The sequence below is a fragment of the Rhopilema esculentum genome, chromosome 16 (assembly GCF_057945365.1).
Source record: "Rhopilema esculentum isolate cy_ngs chromosome 16, ASM5794536v1, whole genome shotgun sequence".
Lineage (NCBI taxonomy): Eukaryota > Metazoa > Cnidaria > Scyphozoa > Rhizostomeae > Rhizostomatidae > Rhopilema > Rhopilema esculentum.
Genome location: NC_142830.1, coordinates 4,730,814 through 4,758,437, shown reverse-complemented (window position 1 = coordinate 4,758,437; position 27,624 = coordinate 4,730,814). Strand labels below are relative to the sequence as shown.

Here is a 27,624-nt window from a genome sequence, read left to right as displayed (position 1 = left end):
ATGTGTAACGGTCCTGTTTTTAGAAATTGACGTGACAAAGTTGTAATCAAAAATTTAATTCAAACTCTTGAAATATTTATACAAAATGCCAAGGCGAAAGTTTTATATAATCCAAGGATGAAATAAGTTTTTGTACCGCAAAATTCGAAGATGGCACAAAATATCGAAAACATAGTAAACTGATACTCTTCAGAATATGAACGTTGGATAAAAGGTAGATTTTAATTGCAGGATTGGTAGATAATTCTATCAAATTTTTTATCTCTAAAGTTTTAAGAATTTGAAAAAATACATTACAGCCTTAAAAATTATAGTTTTTTAATACAAAGGTGGTTTAAGATCTTGATTTATGCTTCTGGTTGTTTTGAATCATCTTCCCATGCACTTAAAGGCTAAGTAGGTTTCTCGACTTTTTTCTAAATAATCTTCTTTCCATTATTTCTGGTGATCGTTGTTTTCGAGTTCCCTGCTCTTAGATTTGCGAAACTACTTTTTTAGCTTTGGTTGACATAAGTATATTAACTTGCATCCAAAGACATTGCTATTTGCTTTAGCTGAATCGACACTCTTGACGGTTGATGACTGGACCGGCTAGATTTCCATTTTCAAAACAGGAAGTTCTTTTTCACGAAATGAAACTGTTAAAGCCAAGAGGGTGTGTAATGTTGGTTTTTCCAAAGGAAACTGTCTTAGGTTATATTATTAACATTGAATCTGTTTAAAGAAGATGCAGGTGATCAAAGTTGTTATGTTTCTCGAAACCTACGCGGATATTTGCCTTCTCTGACGTCAAGATGGTTTCCTTGAACTAGTATAGTCGTGACCTCATGACTGTAACGGGGGTAGATAACATTTGGAATGTCATTGATTTTGTAAAATCTACTATTAGGATAACCAGGATAGAAATTGAACTACATTCTTCTTTTATAAGAACAATTTTGTAAAAACACGAGCCTCAAAACTGGTCAAAAGTCAAAAACAATTTAAGAACAAGCTGAGGCTGAGCTTCTGCAAAATGCAATTTCAACAACGTTTTTTCTCAAAAATCGAGAATTTTTAGCGACGTGTGGGTGCTTTTTCGGTGAATATTCAAATTTGTCAGCAAATTAAGGCTGTCTCACTCACTTTGTTGGCAAATGAGGCCTGAACACCTCCTTAGAGCGAAAAAGCTAGCAATAGCACTGCTTACACCATTTTAATTTAAGAAAAAATTAAGAACAATCCAGTCTCAGATTTTCGAAAAAATTAAGAACAGTCAGCCTGAACTTAAATTTACTGGTTCTTATCAAAAAAGAGTGTATTTAGCCAAACGAAAAACTATCTTTGCTTGATCCTTTATTGATGTTAATACATAAAGGTTGCTGAAACACCTAAAGCTTTTCTTCCACTGGGCGGATTTTACCTGAAACTTCCTATCGAGATACTATTGGGGGGGGGAGGGGGGGTGGTGTGACATCCCCCACACCCCACGGTCGCGACGCCCCTGAACAAAGGATTAATTTAACTGGAAAAAGGGTTGGAAATATTTTTTGACATAAAAGCCAACCGATTTTTTGACATAAAAGCCAAGCAGTTGAAAAGAACTAATTATGTAGGGACTTCAACCCTAAAACTGACAGAAACTCATTGAATAGAGATGGGAAAATGTGGTTTCTATTACGCGGGTTTTTACTATAGTTCAGGCATAAAATAATGTTTTTGTTTGGCAAATTGCAGGTTTAGGAGGCAGTAGTCAATCAAGCTGAAGCAGGATTCACGAAATATGTCTATTTGAGTTGGATGATCCTCATGGATATTGACGTCTTATTCCTGTATCCAGATGGCTCACTTTTTAAATTGCCGCTCCTCTGAGTTTGAAAACATTATTGTTTACAGTTTACATGCGCAAAAATCTTTTCTAAGGAGATTCAACCAGTAGTTGATTACCTGAAGCGATTTCGCCCTTCAGTATTTGATGGTGTAATGCATACGTAACAAACAGGATATGGATTTGGCCGCACCCCCGTTATCTTCTATTTGACCATTTTTCTAACGTTAAATGCATTTTTGGTTTTATTCCGGGTTAGAGAGACTATAAAAGTTTGTTTCTGTCAAATGTTTCTTCAGATGATTTACTGTCGACAGGTTTTTAAATTACAATAAAGAACACCAGACTAAAAACAAGGGCAGCTTTAACAGGATATTGAGCAATCATCTTATCAACTAGTCACCAAACGATGAGCATGCTTGAGTTGAAAGCTTGGGCCTATCAGAAAGAATTTGAGAAGACGCTGCAGGTAATTTTTATTGAATTAGCACAATTTTAATACGCTTAAAAGATACACCTTTTTCCTCACGCATGGATCCAATATCTGTTGTTTTTGTGACAATTTTTTTCTGAAAAAGCGCATAAAAATAGCGCTGATGTTATTGTTAAACATTTATTCCGAAGAACTTTATCGAGTTTTGTTATGTTGATGTTGTGACTACAATTGAGAATCATTTGAAACTGCCAATGACATATAGCTCGGAAACTCGAAAGAAACTGTCTTCATCAGCATAAATGAATTTTTCGATCGCATATATTTTAAGTTGAATCATATTTTTAAATTAATCCAGTTCTAGGTTTTCGTAACTTGTAAAGGACTATTTCTGTATCAAGTAAATATAAGAACCAATTTCAGAGATTAAAGTGAAATGAGTTTTTAAACATTAAAGTTTTAAATTAGAATGGCAGCTAAAAAATGAGAATGGCAGCTAAAAATGACAGCTGCGGAGTCGAGGGAGAAGGAGGAGGGAAAAAAAGCGGTTTCCACTCTTCCCTTCTTCTCTCTTCTTCGCTTCCGCAGCTCTCATTTTTGATGCCATTCACACTTTTTGCTGCCTTCAATTTTTGCGGCTCTGCTACCCAACAGGCTTCTCTTCACCTGTCTATGTGCTTTCCTATAAAGGACAGATTTAATACGCACGCAAGACTGGTTAGTGAGTTCGACAAATTTCGATAAAACAGGTAATGCCAAAGCCACCACAAATGAGGAGTTCTAGGAAATCCTCTTTGCGTGATTCTGTTGAAAGTAGCCAGTTAGTGGCACATATGAATCTGTACAGGAAAACACAGGAAAATACCCAAGATAATACATATGGCATTGACATGGGTGTCCTTGACAGTATTTATGGCATTGACATGGTTGTTGCGGCACAATTGTTTCAGAAACCTGATTCAGATTAATTTTGTGGCCTAAAGATGAGTGCAGATTTCAAAATATATAATAGATCATAAAAGAAAAACCATATTAGCGACAAAGCCTCTTTATGTAGTTGATAGGGGCGTGGTGGGAATTTTTAAGGACCGGGAAAATCCAGTTTTCAGGGGCACACTATTTTGATGGTGGCTGTTTCTTTCTTTTATCAGTTATATCATATTGTCATCGATGTCTCTTTATATTTATGAAGATTCTGAGTAATCTCCAAAATCACGTCACAGTTCAAAAAGTCCAGTTTTCATGACTCGTAATCCATTCATAAAATTTGCAAAAAATATCAGAGAAAAATAACAGAAATTAATAAACAACTTTTTTAACGATAAGAACACTTGAAGTATAACAAAACATTAAGAAATCGTTAAGGGAAAACTGATGCAAAATACCGACACGGAGAAGAGAAAATTTGAGAAAATTTGTAAGTTAGACAGAGGAAATTACTAATAATCTTCGAATAAATTGAAGCAAATCGAGAATATAGTTTTCCAGGTTCTCCAAGCAATTTGATTCCATCTTTTTCATTAAGATGCTGAACAACAAAAGTTAAAGCAATAACTGATGAAAAAGTAAAAGTTTGATTTTTGTATACAATGACATCTAGGCGATAGTAGCCAGGCCACTGCTCGATATGCATGGCTTATAAGTGTCCTAAAAACTACCTTCGGATGCTAGGTAGAAACTAATACAAGATACAAACAATAGATACAAAATCTATTTATTTATAGGCAAATAATTAGCCCAACACATTACTATTTGATTTTCGTTGCCTTAACGCACACGTTTGAGCGATAAAATGTTTTTAACAGCAACATCAGCAACATGACAAAGAGAAGTGTATCTTATTAATTTGAAAAACTCAAAATCCTTCGAATGCTACACAAGCGTCATTATTTTTAAGATTACTTTGATTTTGTCATATACAATTTCAATAATTAGTTCTCTAGCCTTCACTGATTTACGTGTATTTATTGTTGTTTATTGTCGCTGTATTGCGGTGTTTCTTATTTGCTACATTTTTATCGACTTTTCGCCGCAAGAACTCCTTGGAGCCTGTCGAGCAGCCTGGTACAGTGACCTTTTCTTCATTCACACAATTTCAATAATGTCATGTTTATTTTAAAAGAATCCACTATGCACGTGAAAAGCTGAGAGACCGGCGAAGACAAAAGAAGTCGTTTACATACAAAACTTGCAACCAATGCTGAATGTGTTCAGGCGAGTTTATTGTGAGATCTCAAAAGGATGGATTAATTTGTTGGACAATCACATCAATAATTAAATAGGTCGTCTCTGCCCGATGAGTGCAGCGCAGTGAAAATACAACCAACACTATATACACCAGAGACAGTGCTTAGTCTCGAAATTTCTCATGCAAAAACACAGCAACGAAGATCGCGACCAAGACTAGGCTGATCTCGAAATTCTCTTTGCTTATTCAGGAAAATAAAGGTACTGAGTGGAGACGAAATATGACTCAAGCTAAAGTTCAGATGCCGAAATGGTCAGCTGTTAAGAACTTCCTAGAATGTCCACTCTGTTTGCAAATTTTCAAGAATCCGCATAAGGTGCAGTGTGGACATCGCTTTTGCGAAGTTTGCTTATATTCACTAGAAAGGTATGTTGCAGGAACTTGAGCTTTCTATGGTTTTTCATTTGGTTCGTATTACAGGTTACAACTAATATTAGGCCAAACGACCAATTATGATACCTGCTAGAAATTCAGTGTAATGAAGTGCTCCTTCGTCGTGTTACCGGTCAAGAACGTTAAATTCACCTCCCTTTTATGTTATATTTTCTTTGTTGAGTTCTTACGAATTCCTCTCTATTTTCCAACTAGAAAAGTTAAAGAACTGTCTCAATGTCTAGCAAGTATTATGTCAACATTTAGATTACTCAAATTCATTAGCTAGACAAACATGGGGATATGAATGAATTAAATGAATGGCTGATAGTCTTGGTTTGTTAGCCTATGGGCCCCTTTTCTCATTCCTTGGTAGAGTTTGCTCTTTTAAAATAAATTGATTTCTTTCATATCTATGTAATAACACGCCTCATTTGCCGTCAAAAATATCAACAACCATTGAAAAGCAAATAGGAGACTTGACAAGTCCTTTAGAACTTAGACAACTGTTCCATTATTGTTATAGAAAAAGATGATTAGTAGATTTATTAATCTAAAATTATTTCACCAACAACAGCGATGTTTCTGCGAACGAGCAAACATTGGATTTTAAGCATGCAGGGCCGTGAGTAATAACACAGTGATAATTCGCCACGCCTATTATTATTCTTGATTAAAGAAAACTGAAAGATTTCGTTCAAATTGATCGTTAGTAATATAGTCATTTCCACCTTCAGGAATAAAGGGAAAATATGCCCACTTGACGGCAAAAGAATTACGCCGGAAAATGTAAGTACGAAGTGTCTACACTGTTGTTTTATGTTTCATTGAAAATGGAAGTCCCTACTGAGATAGAGGTATGCTCTACTGTAAGAAGAAGGAACAAGAATAAACTTGTTTAATATCATCGCTCTCGCCTTGGCGGACAGATCAATAGGAGATGGAAACATAGGGGCTTGAAGAGCTGCAGCCTATCAGGCAAAATTTATCACATTTCCAGCTCCGGTTGATTCGATTTAGAATTAATAAGAGAGCCAACATTCGCATGCATTTACAAGAGAGCAAACATTCAACACATTGCTTTTTTCTTCGAAAAATGAGAAAAACGTAAGAGCTGGCCATGCTAAAGAAAAAGAATGTTATGCGACTGGAGAACATCCATTTAAGGTCAAACGCCAAACCTGAAAATTGCCGAATCAAATGCAAACGTTAATAGAAAATATCTACACTTAACATAATTTCCTTTAGAATTTTTTGATTTTTCTAGCAGGACCTACCAACATGTAAACGGTAACGATGTTTGTATGAACAGGAAAATACAGTCTGCCACTCCACCCACTCTGTTTGCCCTTTGCTTTCTCTAAATGGGCTCTAACGATTTGTTGTGGAGTTAATAGTGGTCTTAGACAGAAAATGGAAACGGTAGTTGCTATTTCAAGGAAGTTTATCGCTCAATTCTAATATCACCCAAAAAGGGATGTTTTAATATCTGGTTTATGGTAAATAAAGGTTGGGTGGGAGGCTGAAATTAATTTATTGAACGGTTTTAGATCTTTGCTCAAATTACTTTAACAATAACAAAATAACAATACTTTATGAAGATAATGATGAAGATAGAATAAGGTTAATATCTTTTAAATACTAGCTTAAAAAAGAACACACTCTTTTTTATAAGAATCAGGAAATTTAAGTTCAGGCTGACTTTTCAGGCCTCAACAAAGTGAATGAGATAGCCTTCATTTGCCGATAAGCTTGAATATTTACCAAAAAAGCATCCACGCATTGCTAAAAGTCCTCGTTTTTGTTAGAAAAAGGTTGTTCAAAATTTGCTTTTTACGGTAGCTCAGCCTTAGCCTGTTCTTAATTTGTTCTTAACTTTGGACCAAATTTGAGGCTCGTGTTCTTATAAAATTGTTCTTATAAAAAGGAGTGTACAATAAAACTCTTATTGACAAACACAAATAGGAAGCAGTGTAATCCGTCTAGAATCAGAACGGGAATCTATAGGAAATCCGTAAATGATTTATGAGCGCATGATATTGACAAAGATTTGAAACGTTTAGCAGATATGGTTGACCGGAGCCATGATTATATCCTTCTTACCATTGAAAAGGACCTTTCGGTTGTTGCAGTTGTAACTGTGTCGACTAAAAGCAACTGCAAGGCAATAGCATTGATATCCATTGTGTCAGTGATCGTTGTAGCCTGCGTGCAGACTCCAAGTATCTTACCAGTGGTTATGACCGTTGTGGATGGGACAGGAAATATCTTTCAACAGATAAATGATCCTCTTTGTTATGTCTTGCTTTGAAAAATTGATATAGTCTACAATTTTTTTTCTTTTTAAATTTTCCTCTCGCCTTCTCTTTCATTTACCCTTTTATATTTCTTATGCATTTATTTCTTCTATCCCTTTTTGAATTATTAAGGGAAAAGATAATACTACCAAAGTTGGGGCTTCAGCCCTCAAGTCCCCCTTTTTGATGGCACCTATGAAGAAGAGAATTTTGGGGAACAAGATCGGGAACTATTCCATTGTTATTATTGATTAACATTTTTACGGTGTGATAAGTAAGCAAAGTATACTGCTAAACAGACTCAACTCACTCAACAATGATAAATACATTCAACTCACTAAAAAGACGGAAACAGCTAATTGTTCAGCTGAGTCATTGAGTCGCTAGGCGTGTGCTGTTCCGCAAGGTGGATTGACTACTCATTGAAAGCCAGCTATTTAAACTTGCTAACCTCGTGAAACTATGAAATGTGAAATATTACTAGCGCTAGTATGTCACCTTAATAGTTTGTTTCTTCTTCATTTAAATAGGCCGTTCTCGACATGGATTTACAAAGGAAGATCGAGTCTGTTGTAGCTACTTGCCCGTTTTCCACGAACGGATGTGACTGGAATGGGAATGTTCCCAACCTAGAGGTACGTCTCTTTGTATGATTTGAATGATTCGATCTTACTTTAAATTTTAAAAGCTATATCACGACTCCCTTACTCGAACCCCACACCCATTAACGGGAATTTCTGATATTTAATAAAAAGCTGCCCACAAAAATTCGCAGAATAGAATTAATCGTAAACACTAGCTGGCAAGCACAGTTTTTTTATCTCGTCGAAATTTGTTCGACCTGGTCTACCTGTCGTCTCTGTTAGTTCGATGATTTCATTGTGAAAAATTGTTCTATTATAACAGAGGAGCTAACCCGAGACACAAATTTTACATCAAATTTTCTACATGATATGTTGTCCGGGAGACAATAACCTTTAGTCCTTTGTTACGAGACATTACCGCGGGTCATGGCACATGTGCAATAATGACAGTTTTCGCATAGCTGTTCTGTATGTAATCACACAACTCTTGAACTTCCCGTCAGGGCATCAAGTGACAATGCGCATGTGCATTGGTAAGAATTGTAGGTTATATAATTGAATTCTCTTTAAAAACAGTTGAATTTTTACAACAATTGGAGAAAGAGCCGTTTGACAGTGACTCTTTAAAGAAACAAGTTCTTTGGAATATTTCCGATCTTTCTATAACATCGTTTGGAAATAATGGTTTTTCCATCGCCAATTTGATTTTGTATTTAAAAATATTTTGATTGGTGTTTAAAGTTGCCTGTTCTTATGCTTTCAATCCTTGATCATTTCCTTAGCTAAACATTTTAAATAAATTTCAAAACTGTGGAAATTCCTTTTTAGTCACTGTTGCAAGCTTTCCTGAAAATATTATGAAAATAACAGTAATCTTTTCATCTTCAGGAACATAAAAGAAGTTGCCTGTTTTCAAAAGTGACCTGTCCGAAAGGTTGTGGCAAGCAGCTGTTAAAAAAGGAAATTACTGCGCACTCGAAAGCAAATTGTATCTCATCATTTGCACGATGCTCGAAATGCTACATTGAAATGACTGTCGATCAGCTACAGGTGACTGACTAAAATATATTAATATTCAAAAGACCATTCAATAGCAGGGGCAATTACATAGTTGGCAATTACATAGTTCATTAGACTATGATCGTAAGTCACAACTAAAAAAGCAATGAAAATATTCATTTGTTATTTGTTTTCTCTATTTCATTACTACATATTAAGTAAGGTAACACATACTGCTCTCAAAGACAAGGGGATTCCATTATCAACTCGTTTTCTCAAAATTACGGGCATTCATGACGCAAAAGGAACTAGTAAGATGTCGAGTTTTGGGTGAATGCTTAAAGAACGTATACTTAAACATTAGCTATGGGGCATTCCTGTAGATACCAGTTGATACGCGCTCATCGACAGTTTTAAAAGACGTTCACTGAAGTATCCTATTCATGCCTTTGATTTAACATAATGTCTAAAAGAACTTTAAGACGGAATCTTAAAGTATCACAGGCTTTGGAACAAAATTAGATTTTGCAGTGATATCTATTAAAACAGTTTCTAAATACCGCTGTAGATTTCATAAATGGACCGACACCGTATCTGATGAGCAAAAGAGATACAGAAGCCTAAATTGTTTCTACGTTTAAATTAGAGGCAATTTCTGAACTTGAGACTTTTCTCTCAAGCCCAAATCACCTGTTTTCGCTTAGCTTCCTGCCATTCAAGCTCAGTTATGTTTTCATCTCTTTCTTTTCTAGACACACGAATGTCCATGTGAAAGGTACACCTGTCCAGATGGGTGTGGCAAGGCTGACATGTCATTGGAAGAGCTAAGAAGGCATCGCAATCCAAGCAATGGACAATGTAGCTCTTTGCGATTACCATGTCAATTCAAAGATGGAGGATGTAGCTTTGTGGTAATTCAAATTTCTAATTTTTATTTCACTTCTGTATTATATGAAAACGTGATTCTTTATCACCATACTAAACTTTCAATGGAGAACATTTTCAGTTTATAAAACATTTAGTTCAGGAAAACTAGTCGTCTAAATCTAGGTATCTCACCAATTCATTTCAATGTAAATATCTTTTCTACTGACCTTTAATAAGGGGATGATTCTATTGTTTGTGATTTTATTACAAATAGACACAATATATTACAAAGGTATTCAAATCTGTTGAATCGATCAGGCATTCTCAAAAAACCCAAATGGGCATATTAATCTGCAAAGGCAACAACTTCAGATTTTTGCTTGCATCATTTCTAGGGATCAAAGCGAGATATGGAGGTTCATTTAAAGAAGTCTGAAGAGCACACACAAATCCTTACAGAATCTTTTTCAAAGTTAAAACTAAAACAAAAGGCAACAGAAGATCTTGTTGAGAAACAGGCTGCTCAGCTGAAATCCATACAAGAGAGCTTTTGTCAATACGCCATTCTTTTAAAAGAGTTTGAAACCAGACATCACGAGCTAAGAGAACAAGTTTCACAACATGAGACAACTATACAGAACCAGGCATCACAAATAGCTGAAAAAGATGCCATGATCAGCGAACTGAGAGCGCAAATAGATGAATGTAGTGTGATTGTTGATGACCTACAACACGGCAGTCAAAACGGGACATTATTGTGGAAGGTTTGCAGTTTTAGAGAACAGCTGAATAAAGCTTTGTCCCAAAGGAATTTCTCAGTTTTCAGTCCAGTTATATACACGAGCAAATTTGGTTACAAACTATGTGCCCAGTTGTTTCCTGCAGGCTCTACTGACAGCAGTGGAAAATACATGTCTATATATTTTCATCTACTGCCGTCTGATCATGATGATGTATTGAGGTGGCCATTTTCTAACAAAATATCATTCACGTTAATAGACCAGGCAGACCACCCTGAAGAGGCACGCAACGTATCATACACAATCGTTCCTGCACCAAATGCAAGCAATTATCAAAAACCAAATCAGAAAATGAGTGAAGGACGTGGATGTCATCAATTTCTTTCTCTACAGGAGCTCGAGAGTAGAAATTACATCAGGAATGATAGCATTTTTATCAAGATCAAAGTTTTGCAGAAAAATAACTAACTCGAACAATAAAAAATGGCCAACTATAAACGTAAAAGTATTAGTTATTGAAGAATGTACAAAATTACTTAAAGAGGTGTTAAGCCTCCTTTAGAACAATGTTCTTAAAAACTTCAAAACCTCCCAGAGCAAGTAGGCAATCTGTTGTTTTACAAGCTTACTTGCCTCCCTCACAACAGACTCATATGCATAAATTTCACAGAATGTAATACAGTAACTTTGTAGCACCCGATATATGCATACATATAAAAATTTTAGATCCCAAATTAAAACACTTAAAATATTGTTTTTTCTGATGCACAATTTTTCATAACTGATGACCAATGATGATCAGTGCATTTTAAAAAAGCCATTAATAAATCTAACATCTACACATCCTCGTACTAGTTTTGATGTGTAAATAGTTACTTTATCTATACTATACATTCAAATATTTGTTAACCCTACAGAATCTATTCATTTGCATGAGTAAACCAAAATGGAATTTTTTTTCTTGAAAACGTTTGTTCAGATTTCTCTGATTTTCAATCTGCAGATAAGTGATATTTAGGAACATATAGATATGACAAAGTCAATTAGCAAAACATTGCTAGTTAAAGTGCCTTTGAAATGAAATTTCACATATAGTTTTTTTGTAAGAAATGGAAACTTCTACATGTTGTTGCAATACAAAACGAAAATTAACTCGAAAATTTGCACGGGAAAGTTTGTTTTTGGGGTTTTAAAAACAATGAGTGCGAGTGACAAGAATTAGTGACGTCACAAGGTTTGCAGTTGGTTCCGTCTTCACAGTGAACACACCATATAATACCACTTAGTCAGGGCTGTTAGTCAAACAATTCTGCAAATTGTGATACCAGCATGAAATTTTGCAAATAGGGGTAGTTTGATACGCTGAAACCCAACTGAAAGGATATGGAACCCAACTGAAAATTTCCTGAAAGTAGGTATAGTAGAACGAAACTTTACAACGTGGGGCAGTTTGATACGGTACAAAAGATAGGATATAGAACATAACTGAAAATTATCCCCTTTTTTATTTTTAGACTGGGCTTCTTTGCTCCAGACCTATAAAGACGGTTTGATTGCATCTCAATCGTACTTTAGTACTAGAGCACTAAACTTTGCAAAATAGGACAGTTTGATAGGCTGAAAAAGATAGGATAAAGAACACGACAGAAAATTGCCCCCTTGGGCTATTTTTAGATTAGGGTATTATACTGCATGACTCCGCTAACGACGTTATTTTGATACCTCTGCCGAAAGTAGGTACAGTAGCAAGAAACATTGTAATAGACGGCAACCTGATACGCAGAAAATGATAGGATAAAGACTTCATCTGAAAATTCCCCCTTGTTCTATTTTTAGACTGGGGTACACCGCCCAAGATCTTAATAGCCGGTATTATCGTATTTCAGTCGTACTTTGGTGCAACAGTTTGAAACTTTGCAAAGATAGACAGTTTGATGCGCTAAAAAAGATTGGGTATGTACCCTGACTTAAAATTGCCCCGTACGGCTATTTTAGCGGTAGTTCGATTAACGACCTCCGTGTATTAAACGTCAACTGCTTCCGTGTTTGCAAACTTCGTGACGTCACAGATAACGGCGCTTTGTCACAGTCGAAAACGTGAAAATGGGATATTCAATCTAAATTTTTAGACGGTTCCGCAAGAAAAAAATCACCTCATAGTATATCATTGAAATCAGCAAATTTTGCTTATAAAAAGTGTGCCTTTATCTAAACTTGTCAAACTTCATTTCATAGGCACTTTAAAGCAAAAGTAGTTCCATGGTTTTACTAAATTAATGTCATATGTACTGAAAATAGGAACAAACTACTTTGTCACAAAATAAAATTGAGTTGTATCGTGTGTGGATTCTACAACAACACATAATATTTCAGTTTGTAAATTCCTAGATAAGTATTTTGATATTGTTACTTGTTTTTGATGTCCTGGTGTTGGAGTTGCTTGGTAAGTAACAATCAAACCAAATTGTTGATACTTTTTAGCGGTACATGGCATCTGCTGCTCCATAAAACTTTGACTAAGAAATTCAAGAACAGCTCAGAAACAGTTATTCACCTCAATATCTCTTTCCACCAATCTTTGTGTCATGTCCTCACTTACCTATGGTGATGATTACACAAGTATGTGATTACATGTGCCCAACAGAGACACCATAAATCCTCGAATTAGCCCCCTGGGGGCTTATTTATTTTTGAGATTTTTGGATGGGGGCTTATTCGAGGAGGGCTTATACCAGGGGGGAGGCTTATAAAATTATTGTAGACATTAAGAAGACATGACTAAAAGACCTCGTTCATTATAGTAGAAATTTCTTTATGAGCATTTAATTAATTACTACCATAAGTATGAATTTGTTGTGGTAATTAAATAAAACGCCATAAGCAACCTCAGATGGCGAAAATCATCAAATTTAGTAGTTCATTTTGTGAATTTAAGGTAGCAGTGGAGGCTTATTCAAGGGGGGGGGGGGTTATTGACAATTTGTAGTTCTAAGGTGGGGGCTTATTCTAGAGAGGGCTTTTTGGAGGGGGGGGGGGGGGAATTCGAGGATTTACGGTAGCTAGGGCACGCATTGAATCATTGGCATAAAAAACAAGAAGAAATGACAAAGTGAAATGAAGACACAAAATTCAGATAGAAAATTTACAATCATTAAGATTATGCACTATAATAACTTTTTGATTTGATGTGAAATACTTGAAAATGCTGTTGGTAATTGAAAGCATGTAAAAGAGGTGTGGCATTGTATTGGTATATGTTGGGTGCATCACCAACTATATATTTGAACAGCTTAACTGTCTGAATATTGGCTGTGTCAGGGGCATTTTGGCTGGGGGGGCACCGGGGGCAAAAAGTAGTTGGTAATTTCATATCTGTTTGGCAAACAATACTTGTAGTTCATGAAAAAGCAAGAAAGTTCTAAAGAATCAGTACAAGAAGAAATATATAAACAGGAAAAGTTTCTTGAAGACAGTAAAACTCATGGTTATTTATTTCACAGTATGCCTATCCAAATCTATATACTTGTACAGGAAATGGCAAGCTTGCCAATTGGTATTACTAAATGCGAGTCCGCCTTCTTAAAGCTCAAGTCTATAAAAACTTCTGCAATCAACAATGGGTCATGAGAGGTTAAATAAATGTAGAGCTTGACTTAGGTGACACTCAATTATGACAAAATAATTGGCACGTTTGCTGACACACCATTGCTAAGGAGACTTCTTGTGCACTGAAATCTTCCAGTCCTTTTCTTTAGAATCTTAAGACCAGAAGACTTCATGTGCACTGAAATCTTCCAGTCTGGTTCTTTAGAATCTTAAGATACTAATTATCAGTCCTATTGCAAGTTTTATTGTTCATCACAGATACTGATTACTGATGATTATGATTATCCAATGTTTGAATACGGTTGTCGGCTTTCCTCTGATCAACTTCTTGAAATCAGTAAAATTGATGCTGCAAAATATGTCTTCCTCTATTTAAAAAAACTGTGCAATGTGCTTGATGACGCCACTACGCCCCTGGACTGTGTTCAGCTATGTCAAAAAATTAAAGCACTATACAACACAGTTAATATCATTTGATGATAAATAAAATAGATACAATGCAATACTTCATTTTTTTCATTATTAAAAAGGATTCTGGTAAGAACATATAAGCACTTACTTTCAAACAACCCTTGATCCTTATGTATGACAAGTGCATACATTTGCCTTCTAAAAGTGTTTTTAATCCTATATCTGTAACTTGAAAGCAGGAACCACAATCTAGTTCTTCTAGGTTCTTGCAGTGCATTCCCATAAACTTCACTGCTTCATCTGTAAACCCATAATTGCCAGCAGTAGAGAAAGCACTGATCCTATTGCAGTTTTTAAAAAGCTGAATAACTCCGCTGTCTGTTATCTGAAATAGAAATATAGGAAGTCAATGTTATTATACTACCCTGAAATTATGGTGCAAGAAAGGCTTAATGGTTAGGACTGATGAATTTAGATCCAGGGGTCTGTGATTTGAGCCCCTGACATGCCGAAACTTTCACTCAGAGTAAAGAGAGTTGCCAGCCAGTTGCTCTTATTTTTTGGGAAAATTCAGCCTTTGTGTTTTTATGTGTGTTCTTATGAAAAAGAGTGTTCTCTAAACTGTGCTACACCACTGGCATCAAGGCATTATTTTAAATTTCATCTCTTAGAAAAGTTTCATCTCCTATATAATGCTTTTAAAGAACTTGGAGGCTTATTTTCTAAAGTCACGAACTGCATGTGTCTTTTTCGCTAAGGTCTTTGTTGATCAATTGCAAATTTGCTGTTTGTTTAAAACAAGGGCCCAGCTTTAAGGCTTGCATATATGCTCACATCTAAACTTTAGATTAACAAAAATACGTAGCAGCCAGGATCTTCTTGCACTATTATCGATTGCATCCACCCTGTCAATCATGTCATAAACCAAGCCATGTAAATAACACACAGCTTGAAGCTAAAATGCCTTCACAAGCAGCTATACAAAGCTAAAATCATATATGTTTTCCAACCTATAAGCTGGGTGTGCTTTATTTATAAAGGACCTATTTTATGAAAAAAACCAGCAGTTTTTTTGGCAATCAATGCCACTGTCTCTTAAAAAACCAAACATTTATGTAACATCAAGTTAACAATATGCTTCAAAAGTGGTATTGTATCAAGCAGAATCCTTACATAACCTGAAAGCAATGGCTTATATCGATAGATTCCAATTTTCCGCAGTTTCTTGCCATAACTTCCAGTACCTCATCATCCACATGCTTACATCGTCTAGAGGAGTATGACCTAAGGTCTGAGCAGTTGCTTAGCAAAGTATTTAAATTATTTTTGGTAGCAATCCTCCAGCATTTATCCAAACATACATTTTGCAATTTCGATAGATGCTTGAATATACTTTGACATCCAACTTCAGTTATAAGATCTAATACATCTGTGAGGTCTAGTCTTTTAATCATAGCAAAGTATTCATTAACAAAATCCTGCCAAGCATGGCTAACACCACGAAGTATGCACAGCTCTGCAAGATCTAGATATGGCAAGATTAGATCTGATATAATTTCCGCTGGAAAAACTTTTATTGGGTCCATTTTACTGTTAGGTAGAGTCAAATATAAATCTATTTGCTGTGGTTAAATTATAAAGTGGAACATTTTCGTACGCAAACCGTATTATTCTTTCATCAATCCGAACATGTAACATTCCTCATAGTGTATTGCATAAATGTAGCTTCCAGATATAGCAAAACGTTGCTTGGACGTTCCAACGTGAGAGTAAACAATTCCTGTAGGCAAGCAGGACCTCTTTCCGAGAACTAACGAGCCTCCTCCACTCCACTGATCAGTGACCTCCTCTCAATAAATTCTGAAAACGAGACACGATTTATTTGGCGCGAAGAAGGCGATTTGAGTTTTGGAAAGTGTAGATAGCTTATTGGAGCTTAGATTCAAAAGGATTCTGAAAGTGAGTATGCATAATGCATTTTGATGATATTTAGGCATCCAAGAACACACCAGAAATATCAATACTTACTATACAGACATACGAAATGCTATTATTAGTTAGGCCCGTGTTCGTTTTTCGCATAGACAATGTAACATGCGCAAAAGCGTTTACATGTCCCCCACTTTCTGTAACAGAGGTAAAGTGCATATTAAAACTCGTGAAGAAACCAATTTATCTTACATATGCCCCAACTTCGAAAATTCTTCCTTCGTGGTAGGTGTTTCATGACGAAAAAGATAATACTACCAACAACCCAGCCAGTCTTGTAGAGTATCAGTATGGCAGTTCTCGACAGATCTCGTGTTTGCAAGAACAAAAAAATGTGTGCATGTGTGAAAGAGTGCTGACAAGGTGTGCACACTAGACAGGTTGTGTGAAAGGTGATTATAATTTAGCATGGGATCATTAATGCATTTTGACTATTCTTGGCAAACATTTAAAAGGGTAGCAACAGTGGTGAAGGGTTTAAATATGGGATCTCATTCAGTCAATATTAACACTATTCAGTAACCATGAACCTTATGGAGTCAATTGATGTCTCTTTTTTGTTAACTGTCTAGATTCTTGTTAACTGCAAAGAATTTAGTTCTAATAGTATAATTCAAGAAGTTTATTGTTCCAAATTTAAGACCTGAAAACTTGTGCAAATAACCTTAGTTTCAAGTAAGTTTAAATACACAAGATCACAGTATCAAATCTCTTTACTGGCCTTTCATGAAAATCTAGCTCTTTGCAGACAATAACAAAGAAAGTATAGGCAGATTCAGAATATTGCAAGTGATGCCTGAGCATAAAGCTAATTATGTAGATTGTAAAGTCTTATTTTCTTTTTCTGTGCATCTTATTACCAATGGGCAACTGCCCTCTTGACCAGCCATTCCGTTTCAGTTTCAGTTTTCACCATTATCAATCAATCCTTAATATAATTCTATATAATACACACCCCCTAAATACATACAAAAGTACCACACTACACAAAAATAAGTTAGAATTACAGATTACAGAAAAGATTTACATGATTGTATTTAAGATTGATTGATTTAGGAGGAGCTCTCTAAATAGATTAACTAATCGCGAGAGAGAGAGAGCCCCAGGTAGAGATAATAAAACTACAACATGTTTTGTTAGAATTAAAACAAATTGTTTGTCAGATTTTTCTGAAGAGACCAAATGAATAGCAACAATTTAAAGAAATTTTCAATCAAGAAACAAGGTTGATTTCAAAAAGTGAGTTTTCAGTATGAGTAAAGGAAATTAATTTTCAATTTGGACCAAAAAACTGCAATAGAGCTAGCCCTTGCTTAGCAAACTGACATAAAATTTGGGCTGAAGTTTTCAGAGAACTGGGATGAGCATCAATGGTCTTAGCATTAGCATAGGTCATGATTTCAAAACATCAAATCAAGATATTGAGATATGAAATGATTCAAGAGCCATCGTGCCGCAATCTAAAGGGTTTGGTCATTAAAAAATTTCCTAGGGGAGTACCCTCTGACCCCATTTTCTCCTGCCAAATGTACCTCAGGTATTTCTTGGATCCAATCCAAAAATAAGAATCCATCAGCAATTTAGATATTTTAGCAAACACGTTTAAGAACAGAAGATATGAAACCAAGGTTTTCCATCATTTGAGAAAGCATGGCACTATAAATTTTTTCTGTTCCCAGAAAAATGTATGTGCAGCCCTACGGTTTTGTGTGCATTAGTCAAGCCTCTGAAAAAATCTTGTGTGTGCACACATCACACTCTGCAGATTGGCCAACAACGACAATCCCCATTTTTATAATTCAATATTTTATGATGATGAAATGGCTTTTGTTTTGTTTTTGCATCTAAAACAACCTTTCTATCAAATAGATGCAATTTTGAAGTGTGCAAATTTCAGACATGCCAACAACAACCCTTTAGACAGAGTTTGGCATCTGGAGGCCAGTATGCGAGATCTCACACATGCACAATCATTTCAGTTTGTTTCACATTCTTTTAAGGGACAAATATCTATCATATGACCTATCAGCAGATGTTTTCTATAATACTGCTATTGCCAATTAGGAATATGATTTCAATTTATGGCATGCAGTCCTACACTAACCTTGAGCATGCATCTGCCATACTCTGCAGACAGTTGAGTGCATTGCAATAGTTGAGAGGGATTGGGAAAACTGAAGATTTCGTAAGCTAACTACTTGAATTTACCTAATTCAAGTGTGATTGATATACCTATCTTAAAAAGGCCACAGAGAACAAATTATGGATCCCCTGAAACATAAAACACACAGCAAGATAATTTTTGACATTTGTCAAACACAATACCAGCAAACAACAACACAGATATTGAACATCTCATATCTATAAGCATTGAGTGACTTTCTTTTGCATCGTCTCATGGAATGTTAGAAATTACAAATTTGGTCATCACACAACTCTTCTTCAAGAGTGTCATAGGGCACATCTCTAACCAGTGTGCCCTTAAAGTTATGGTGCTCCATAAAACGAGCTCCTAAGAAACTCGAGGCACTCTATTTCACACCTGTGAAAAAATTGCCTTGAAAGCAACTTTGGGAGGAATGCAAAATGTTGCAAAAATAGCAGCAAAAGTAGCAATTGGCTCCTTTTAGCATCAATATTGGGGATTGTGCTCCAAAAGCACCACACTCCTAGGCCCTGGGTATTCATTTGTATACAGCATCATGTCAACAGGTCACAGGCAAAATCTACTTCACACACAAGTTTTCAAAAATTTGAGTTTTCTTCCAGTGAAAATGAGTCAAACATTTTATGTCTCAACAAAAACGCTGATTTTTTAAATATCTTATCATTTTCATAGGATTCAACTCTCAATTCTTTTCTACATGTTTGTATTTTTGATGCCTGAAAAATGTATTTTTATAAACATGGCCTTGAAAGTAGCCAGATATAAAATAGAGTAAAAACTGTCATCTAAAGATTAATGGTATAAGCGCTTGTACAAATCTTGTAAATTATAACATCGCAGTCATTTGTGACAATAGTTCAAGTTTGATCATCATTATTTTAGAACAATACTTTGTGGCAGTGTTATTTTACATTTCAGGTGCTTATTAGATCAATCTCCATGGTTATTTTAAGCTTTGCTTTAAGTGCTCAAAAGTGCATTTCTCGGCAAGGCATGCTTTGACCAGTGTGCTATTTCTGTTAAATGTAGTATAATCAGAACTTGCTTTAAAAGAATGATAGTGCTCCATAAAACGGGCTCCTATAAAGCTCAAGACAATCTATTCCATACTTTTAAATAAAGTTCTATTTCATCTATCTATTTCATTCTTGAGTACATACTTGGGAAGATTATGAAATAAAAAATATCAACTTGGAAAAGATGTGCATATTTTCCAAAATATCTGATTTTGGAATCAATTAATTAATCAATTATCAATTAATTATTCTATTATCAATAACACAAATATGCAAAAACTTATACCTTTTTTAACTAATACAGTCCTCGAATAAACCCCTTCCTTCAAATAAGCCCTTTTCTAGAATAATTCCTTAGTCTAAGGTATTTTTGTGTGAGATATGCCCCCAACCCCAATTGGGTAAGGTATTGCCTCAACAGCAAAAGGTTCTGGTGGCTTTTTTGACAACTTACGATAGTTTTTCTCTCTTTTTCATGGCTGCAAACATGCATGCTTTCCACTGATATTTGTACAGGATTCTATGATCCAAAATAAATATCCTGAATACACCATAAAATGAATTGTATAAAAGCAAAGTTGTTAATAATGAAATATGGAGAGCTAGAAAGACTATCATCAGCCCGTCATTGGTACATGACTTTTAGAGAGTCCTAAAATTTTCCGACCTTCCTTTAGAATTTTCGACAAACAGCTGTGCCTCAAAGCCCCAACCCCCCCATTGGCATCGGCTCTGTTGCTCTTGCTGCCGTTTTAAGGTGTGTTTTGGTGCCCATGCTCAATGGAGTGCATTTCTGAGCAAGGCGTTATATATTATATACTCTTCAACTTCACTTAATTTTTTAAGTAAAAATGAATAAATTTGTTTTGTGCAGACTGGATTTTTCTGAAATGCATGCATTTTCAAAAGTGTATGCATTTTCATGAAGTGCATGCATTTTCAAAATGAGGTTGAATGAGAGCATTTAGGAGCAATCTGCAAAGGTGCTTCTCCAAGTAGTTTGACTTTCTGTTTATTTTTCTAAGCAGCTAAGTTGCCATCGAGTCTTCAGAGAGATTTCCGTCTAGCACATACCCCAGATATGTGACCATTGATTGTTATTCACGTTAATTTTTCCCTTCCTGATGTCTAACGTTTTCAGGTTCTTGTATTTTTTTGACAATTACCTGTTCTGACCAAAGAGAATGGACTTAGTTTTGCCTCACCAAAATAAATGCTTGGTTTGTTTTCTATGAGCCAATCACAGAAGGAGTTTGAATTTCTATTCAAGTTGTTCTCTATTTTGTCCCTGTTTGTGTCTCAAAAATTAGGCAAGAAGCATTGAATCCTTGAGTAATGAATTGACACCAACTGAACTTCGTTCCTTTTGCCCTGTAGACAAAATAATTGGGTACCGGATTGGTAGCCACTTCCCAAACTTGCAGATATTCTTTAAAAACCCAATGTAATGATGTCAATCCAAGCTTTGCACTCCATCACATTATTTGAATATAACAGTTGACCATCAGATATGTTTTTCAATCATAAATTTGTTTGCCCACTTGGTGGCCACATTTCAGTGCTTTCCTCCTCGTCTTAAATCCAAGTAATGATAAAAAGCGTTATCCCAAATGTAGTCCAAGAAAGACGTTATCTCAAAACTTCTGACATATTTAAGCAGGTAATTGCTATCCCTTAACTTACTTCGTGTAAGACACCACCAGTGGCGAAAATTATGAAGAAAAGTCATAATGATTTTCCGAGAAGATCACAGTTGGTTTGTTAGTTTCTCCTGAACTGATTTGTTTCTATTTAGGGTATTGAAATTTTGATGAGGATATTCAATGGTCTATCAATTTTCATCTTTATCCAGGACAACATCGCAGTCAAGGCTTGATTGGCCGAGAGACCTCTATCCAAGACTGTATCAAATCTGAATTTAAGGTATGTAAATACCACGTTTTGATGACTATTTTATTATTATGAAGAGCCCCAAAGAGCAGAGATATCAATTAGCTAAATCAGCCAAATGGTTGTGTAAGGGCATCTTCCCCCTTTTCCCTGAAGATCGTACTGTGGCGCGAATGTAGGTTGAATAGCAATGTACAAGGGTTAGCTTGGCAAATATCATGCAAAGATTCGTTTTCTAGATGCGTGTAATTTTTTGATAGTGTGGTAAACATGTTAAATGGTCAAAATTGGTCTAGATTTAGTTGTGTTTCGTTTTTGTTCTTAGAATCCTTTGTGCTGATTGGCCCATGCCGTCCATGGAAATAGAAGTTGCGAGATCTCTCGATCAAACAATATGTGCAATCTAGTACCTGGCTTTTGATGCAGTGTCATACCCTATTGCAGTTTGTGAAGACACTATTGATCTGATTGAAAATTGATTCATCCCAGTGAGAGTAAAATAAAAATGCCTTTAAAAAGAAACGATCCATGTGCTTATTCAATATTTTTTATAAGCTTTTTCAATCTGCATTTGGATAGGTCATTTTTTCGCTTTTGTCCATCGTTGTATACTCTTATGACTTTGGGAGGAAAAGAGCCTTCAGTTCAATATCCACACAAGTTTTTATACTTTGTAATGCGACCCTGAGATTTTGAGTGTGCAAGGATGTTCAGATAAGGTTTTCGACTTAAAAGGCTATGTACTGTGCTTTGGCAATTTTTATAGGCGTTACACCATTGATTTAACTTCATATGTCAACATTGGTGAAAGCCACCCTCTCTCGACATTTATTCAGTCATAATCATAATCAGCCACATTAAATCTTCAGCCAAAATTAGGGGTTTGTTCACATGTAATTTGATAAGTAAGAGGTTCTGTCAACCTGATTTTAACGCATGCGGACTGCCACATCATGCCATGCATGGAAATGTGTTATAGGCCACCAAGGGCTGTTTTTTTCTGGGTTATCAAAGCAAAGGAAATCCAGAAAATCGTTTCTGATGCTTCGGTATTCACAGCTGATAAAAATCATGAATATATCATTGATTTCGTATCAAATTGAAGAATATTACCTGTCTTTACTGCTTGACAAAAGGACCGCACACAATTCTTACTTACGGGAAATAATTTCTAATAGGTGAATAAGTATAGGTTAGGTCACAACTCATTATAGGTCTTAATTCGCATGAATAATATCGAGTTTTTCCAAGTGTCGAGGGTAGATTAAAACACGATATTGTGATATGTGTAAGTTTAATTTATATCTCAGTCTTTGTGACCCAGAATTTTTGCAATTACGCTAGCAAGTAAGGCTTATCGTTTTCCTGCCATGGCAATAGTGACGAAGTTTACTACTATATTTTGAGGTTAAAATCTTCAATTGTACAAACTATTCTTTAAGTTGAATCTGGCATATCTGTTTGACATACATTTATGAGATTTAGAGGTAATCTACTTGAACCTACTTGGATTCAGCTATTATAAGGGCTGGTCACAAACCATTGCCGGACAAAAGATGGTTGGAACTCTTGCAATTTCGCCTTAGATTTTTCAATCGAAGTAATGAAGACAAGCGCTGAAAGAATTTGAAACTTGATGTGGCATCAAAATTTGATACGATTTTGTTAAATTCTTAATGGTCATGTCAAGGATTTTGTTTAGTGATTGCAAGAAGGAGACTTGGTTTGATAAAATGAGGAAATTGCAGGCTAGATTGTAAAGCTTTAAGAAAGCACGAAACTACAGGGTACGTAGTAGGGAAAAGAATTAAAGACGTCAAGGAGAGAAACAAAGAATGGCCAGAGAAAACAGTGATGTGAAAGGAATGCCGAATATTGGAAAAATATTTCAAGATATCTGTCCAGACTAAGAGTTGCTCAAATTGGTTAAGCGATAGACGAGATTTAAAGGTTTTTGTCATGTAGCTAGTTCCTATTTGTCTATGTGTAAGTATATGGTGTAAAAATTCCAGGTTTTTCAAATATTCTAACTTCCTTTTGAGCCTGTTGAAAAGCATTGGTAAGCAATTGATCGTTCCGTTATTAGAATCATATCGTTCCATTGAATAATGCACGAACACGTGCCTTAAGTGGCCCCGGATCCGAACCATTAACAACCGATTTGTCACTGATGGAACCCAAAGCCGCGGCCTAGATTTGTTCCATGCACCAAAGCGTGATTCAGTGTTCTGTGATAAAATGTGGTTCTAAGGTAATCAGGCGGCAGACTTTTGTTGAGCCAATGGCATTGCCGCTTCCTAAGAGAATATGCGATCCATCCCGTTTAATAAGCTTCCTTTGCCACCTTGAATTACACATCAAATCGCAAGGTATTTAATGGAGAACCGTCAATAACCTGTTACTAACCACCGCGCTAGCTCAATTATGAATATGGTTTCTCAGCTTTTCTTCTTTTTCGTCATAGGTATCAATGTCGCACTGATATGAGGTAGCAATCGCTTGCTTGACCCGCTTAAACCAAAGAATCACGTCTAAGGAAACGCCAATGTAAGTCACTCTATCATACCGTCGCCCAGCCCAAAAAGAACTTGATGTTTTATTATCGCTCAACTCAAATCGATCAAATGACACTACGTTAAGGCTTCGTTAAGAGGTAGCTCGGGTCTTTTTAGCCTTGATTCAAATATAACAATCAGAAATAAGCAGTTGTTATTATTTGCGATTGGCATCCTTTACTCATCTCATGCTGCACAACCTTCTCCACTGTGCCTGTGTAATGCCTCTCACCAACCAATTTCAATTGATTTTCCTGCAACAAAGCAAGCATTGTCGCTAGCAATCTTAATATCCTATTTCATTTTAGCCTTGTTTCTTTGAATTTTTGTGGTTGAGTCAACATATGTAGGGCATACAACTGCGACATCTTTCATGGTTAGGTGCGTGCATTCACTCACAAAATGCTCTTGTATCAGGGGCCAAAGGCCACGGTAGCTGTTAAGAATCGAAATTTATCAGTTAATAACAGCATACAGACAAAGATCTTACCAAACTTTCTCCAAGGACTTTCAATGCAATGCATGATTTCAGGAAAATTTTCATCTTCCCTCCAAACAATAAACTAAACTTTTAACACATTTCTTGAAGCAAAAAAAAAAGGTGTGGTAATTTCATTTGGCCATAGATCATTTGCCGTAAAACCTCTGGCCGTGCGACCATTGTCCGTGCGACCGTTGTCCGTGCGACCTGTGTCAATACAATCCCCGATTTTTCTTGCACCATATATTCTATGCTGCAGTTAAAGAGAAAACAAGAGAACTTTTATGCATGGTTGGTAAGATACTTTTCTTCAAATCTGAATTCACATATAGAATAAATGAAGGTACTGACCCAAGATTATGCTGCATTGTGATTATTTTTTATTCAATCACTAAATGAGCACAATGATTTAAGCATTGGATGAAATAAAAACCATATTAACAGGGACAGATTTTAGAGGGACATGGATTGGGGGTGTTAGATAAAAATTTTGTTTTTCATACCACATTTTTAAGGTGCCCAAAAAACGATGGAATTGCCGATTTTCGCTACTACGTTTTAAACTGTAATATAAAGAAGATGAGAACAGAATAAATTAAAATCTTGGCGTCCTTGAACTACTACTGACTACCAACAAAATCTTTTTACCGAATCTAATAAAATTGACTGAATGACACAAAAGTATTAGGGGTATCGCACCCCCACTGCCCCATTTAGTCCGTCCCTGAACTGTGCATGGTATTTAGAGCCACCTTTTCCATTCAACTTCTATTATAAGACTGAAAGGCAAAACCACAAGTTCTTTTAAACGCAGGTGTTCACAGGCGAAACAGGAGTTGCGTAACTTCTGCTACTTTGCGCGTGTTTCCTGTCAAATCGCTTCAATTTATATGGTTCTTTTAAACATTTAAATGGCAAGGTGGAACAATGATAAAGCACACAAGATCCTGTGCTTGCGTAGCAGAAAAGTGGCTTGCTTGGCGCCGCGAGTTAAGACAAAGACGACTGTCTTTTAACTCCTGATTTGATTTGCGCCCATAAAGGGGTATAATGATGTAAGAACAGCAAGAGGTTTTCACAACATGGCGCGCTTTTTGTCCTTTTTCAACATGTCAAGTCCTTTAACGAGCTTGCAGTACTTAACAGTCGGTTAAAACATGAAGGCTAGCAAACCGAGGTTACCTCCCAAACCTCTTCTTCGCTTTAGAGATGCAAATCAAGGAAGGATTTTGATTTTTAAAAGCAATGATTTCTTTAAGGGGTGGTACTGAGCAAACTGAATGTGTGAGTTATGCTCGAATGTTCCCCGCCCTAAAAATCTCTTTTATACTCTTGATTTAGCAGGATTTAAAGCCTTTGCAGTTTTTATCTCCTATCTGCTGAAATAGAACTCCTCAAACGAGGTCAGGTCCTGTATAATGTATAAACTAAATAAGTGCAATTGATATACTTAAATGTTATTTCGAAAGTATTTTACTCAAAAGCGCTACACAAACTTTCATGTTTCGAAAGGTTATTTCTCACGACGTAAATTGCAAAGTTGAACTTGATATTAGATTCTGGACGTGATCAAACATTGAAAATAAAAGCGAGAGTTTTAAGCACGAGAAGGCAATATACTTTTTTTCCTATTCAAGAAGTACACATTTATATCAAGACGACTCACGTGAACTGAATGGCTAGAAAAGTCTTCCTTGACGTCGGCAATACGACGCAGTACAATCCAAGGCATGTTCGCAGCTCTTACAATTGTCATGCCAAGAAATGATACCGAATCACCAACAATCAATGATTTTTTTTCAAATAAACAGCTTTTGGAAAGTGATGATTCCTAAATATTATGTAGAGTTTCGACTTTTTGTTGTTTGCAATTTGAATTTCCGTGAAAGCAATCAAACAAAAAGACTACAATCGGACGTCTGTAGCCGTAATTTTTGTTTTTGGGCGTAACTTTGGTTTTGGGACGTAGCTAGATAATCATTTTGTAATTGGTTTTAGAAAACATAAGAAGATATTGCAAATAGTTTTTTCTAAAAAAATTCGAGCCATTCTTATCTTTGTTACAGTATGGCCTCTATACTTAGTTTTACCTGAAGTCGCTGTGTTAAGAACGTGAACACCGACCCAATAGATCTTGTTACTTCAAAAGAAGGAGTACACCGTTGCATCTTCCCATAATGTCCAAAGAGCATCTCTTGTATGAATTACTACAGATAGATCTCACATTTTCTATTTGTAGGGCTTGCAAGAAAGAAGTGATACCCTAAGAAAACATAAAATCTGGTGCCCTAAGAACTGGTACAATCTGGAACATTTTTTAGAAAGGTATGTTGAGATCATCTGCTTTGTTGTATAACTTAACAATATTCGCATTGTAACAAGATTTTTAAGGGTAGTTCTTGTGCTCTCTGTGAATTATGTATTCAAATCGGGTGCGAACTCAGTAAAACTCAGTATATTTAACGTATGCTTGGGTAGGGAGAAATGCGACCTTGGGGCAGTTCCCCGGAGAGAACTGTGTGCTCATCAGTCATCATTTAAGCATTAAAGCCATATGATTCCAGAATAATCCAATATAGTCATTTAAGAGAAGGAGCCAGTGGCATTTTTAATTTTAAAGTTATGGCCAATCTTGGGAACATTCAGGGGAATGGCCTCTTAGTGAGCAAATTTGACTTGACCTACATCTTGTTGAGCTTTTGTCGTCAGCTCCTTCCTTGTTCCCTCTTTCATGCCCATTATTGTGTTGTATGTCAGTTCCCACTCTATGCTGGATGGACAGCGGGAGCGTCCAAAGCATGGATGGCCACCACCTCTTCAGACACGTTCTCTCAGCCCATTGTCCTGTGCATACATAGCAGTTTGACTTAGGTGTATTTGATTCAAATTATATCTATTTGTTGGCAGACAAAGGCCTCATGCTCAACATATACGTCACTGCATGCTAGCAGTTGTTTATTCATTCTTTCTACGTTTTATAACCCTGCCCATTTTCTTTTCTCACGTCTTCATCAACACATTTGAGCCCATTTAACGGTTTTTAATGCTTTGGCGCACCTATTTCACCTTTAAACTAAGTGGTCAAAAGTAAAGTTTGTTATTCGCAAATCAGTTTCAAATAACATGTAAACGATGCAAGCACCAAACCCTGCACAACATTTT

General features: G+C 36.0%; 2 protein-coding genes and 1 long non-coding RNA gene across 6 annotated transcripts; 2 read left to right on the top strand and 1 right to left on the bottom strand.

Annotated features, from left to right (window-relative positions):
- Nucleotides 1-1,604: 1,604 nt before the first annotated feature.
- On the top strand, nt 1,605-11,096 carry LOC135682709 (TNF receptor-associated factor 4). Of its 2 annotated transcripts, none has more exons than XM_065197715.2 (7): nt 1,605-2,276; nt 4,679-4,854; nt 5,598-5,649; nt 7,688-7,792; nt 8,630-8,791; nt 9,493-9,651; nt 10,003-11,096. In XM_065197715.2, the coding sequence occupies exons 1-7, from the start codon at nt 2,217-2,219 to the stop codon at nt 10,813-10,815; spliced, it is 1,527 nt and encodes a 508-aa protein (XP_065053787.2). In that variant the 5' UTR covers nt 1,605-2,216; the 3' UTR covers nt 10,816-11,096. The 2 variants fall into 2 exon arrangements, with proteins under 2 accessions (XP_065053787.2, XP_065053788.1); XM_065197716.2 differs by having other exon boundaries at nt 1,606-2,276; nt 4,363-4,854.
- Nucleotides 10,842-16,198, bottom strand: LOC135682711 (uncharacterized). 3 transcript variants are annotated; one of them, XM_089113242.1, is made up of 4 exons: nt 16,022-16,198; nt 15,543-15,633; nt 14,513-14,749; nt 10,842-12,946 (listed from the first exon to the last, which is right to left on the bottom strand). In XM_089113242.1, the coding sequence occupies exons 1-4, from the start codon at nt 16,060-16,062 to the stop codon at nt 12,884-12,886; spliced, it is 432 nt and encodes a 143-aa protein (XP_088969368.1). In that variant the 5' UTR covers nt 16,063-16,198; the 3' UTR covers nt 10,842-12,883. The 3 variants fall into 3 exon arrangements, with proteins under 3 accessions (XP_088969368.1, XP_088969369.1, XP_065053790.2); XM_089113243.1 differs by having other exon boundaries at nt 16,028-16,198; XM_065197718.2 differs by having other exon boundaries at nt 15,543-16,164.
- A 16-nt stretch (nt 16,199-16,214) lies between these two features.
- Nucleotides 16,215-26,690, top strand: LOC135682715 (uncharacterized). The gene is made up of 3 exons (XR_010515715.2): nt 16,215-16,323; nt 21,389-21,459; nt 21,752-26,690. It is a non-coding gene; the product is annotated as an uncharacterized LOC135682715 (long non-coding RNA).
- The last annotated feature ends 934 nt before the right edge of the window (nt 26,691-27,624 follow it).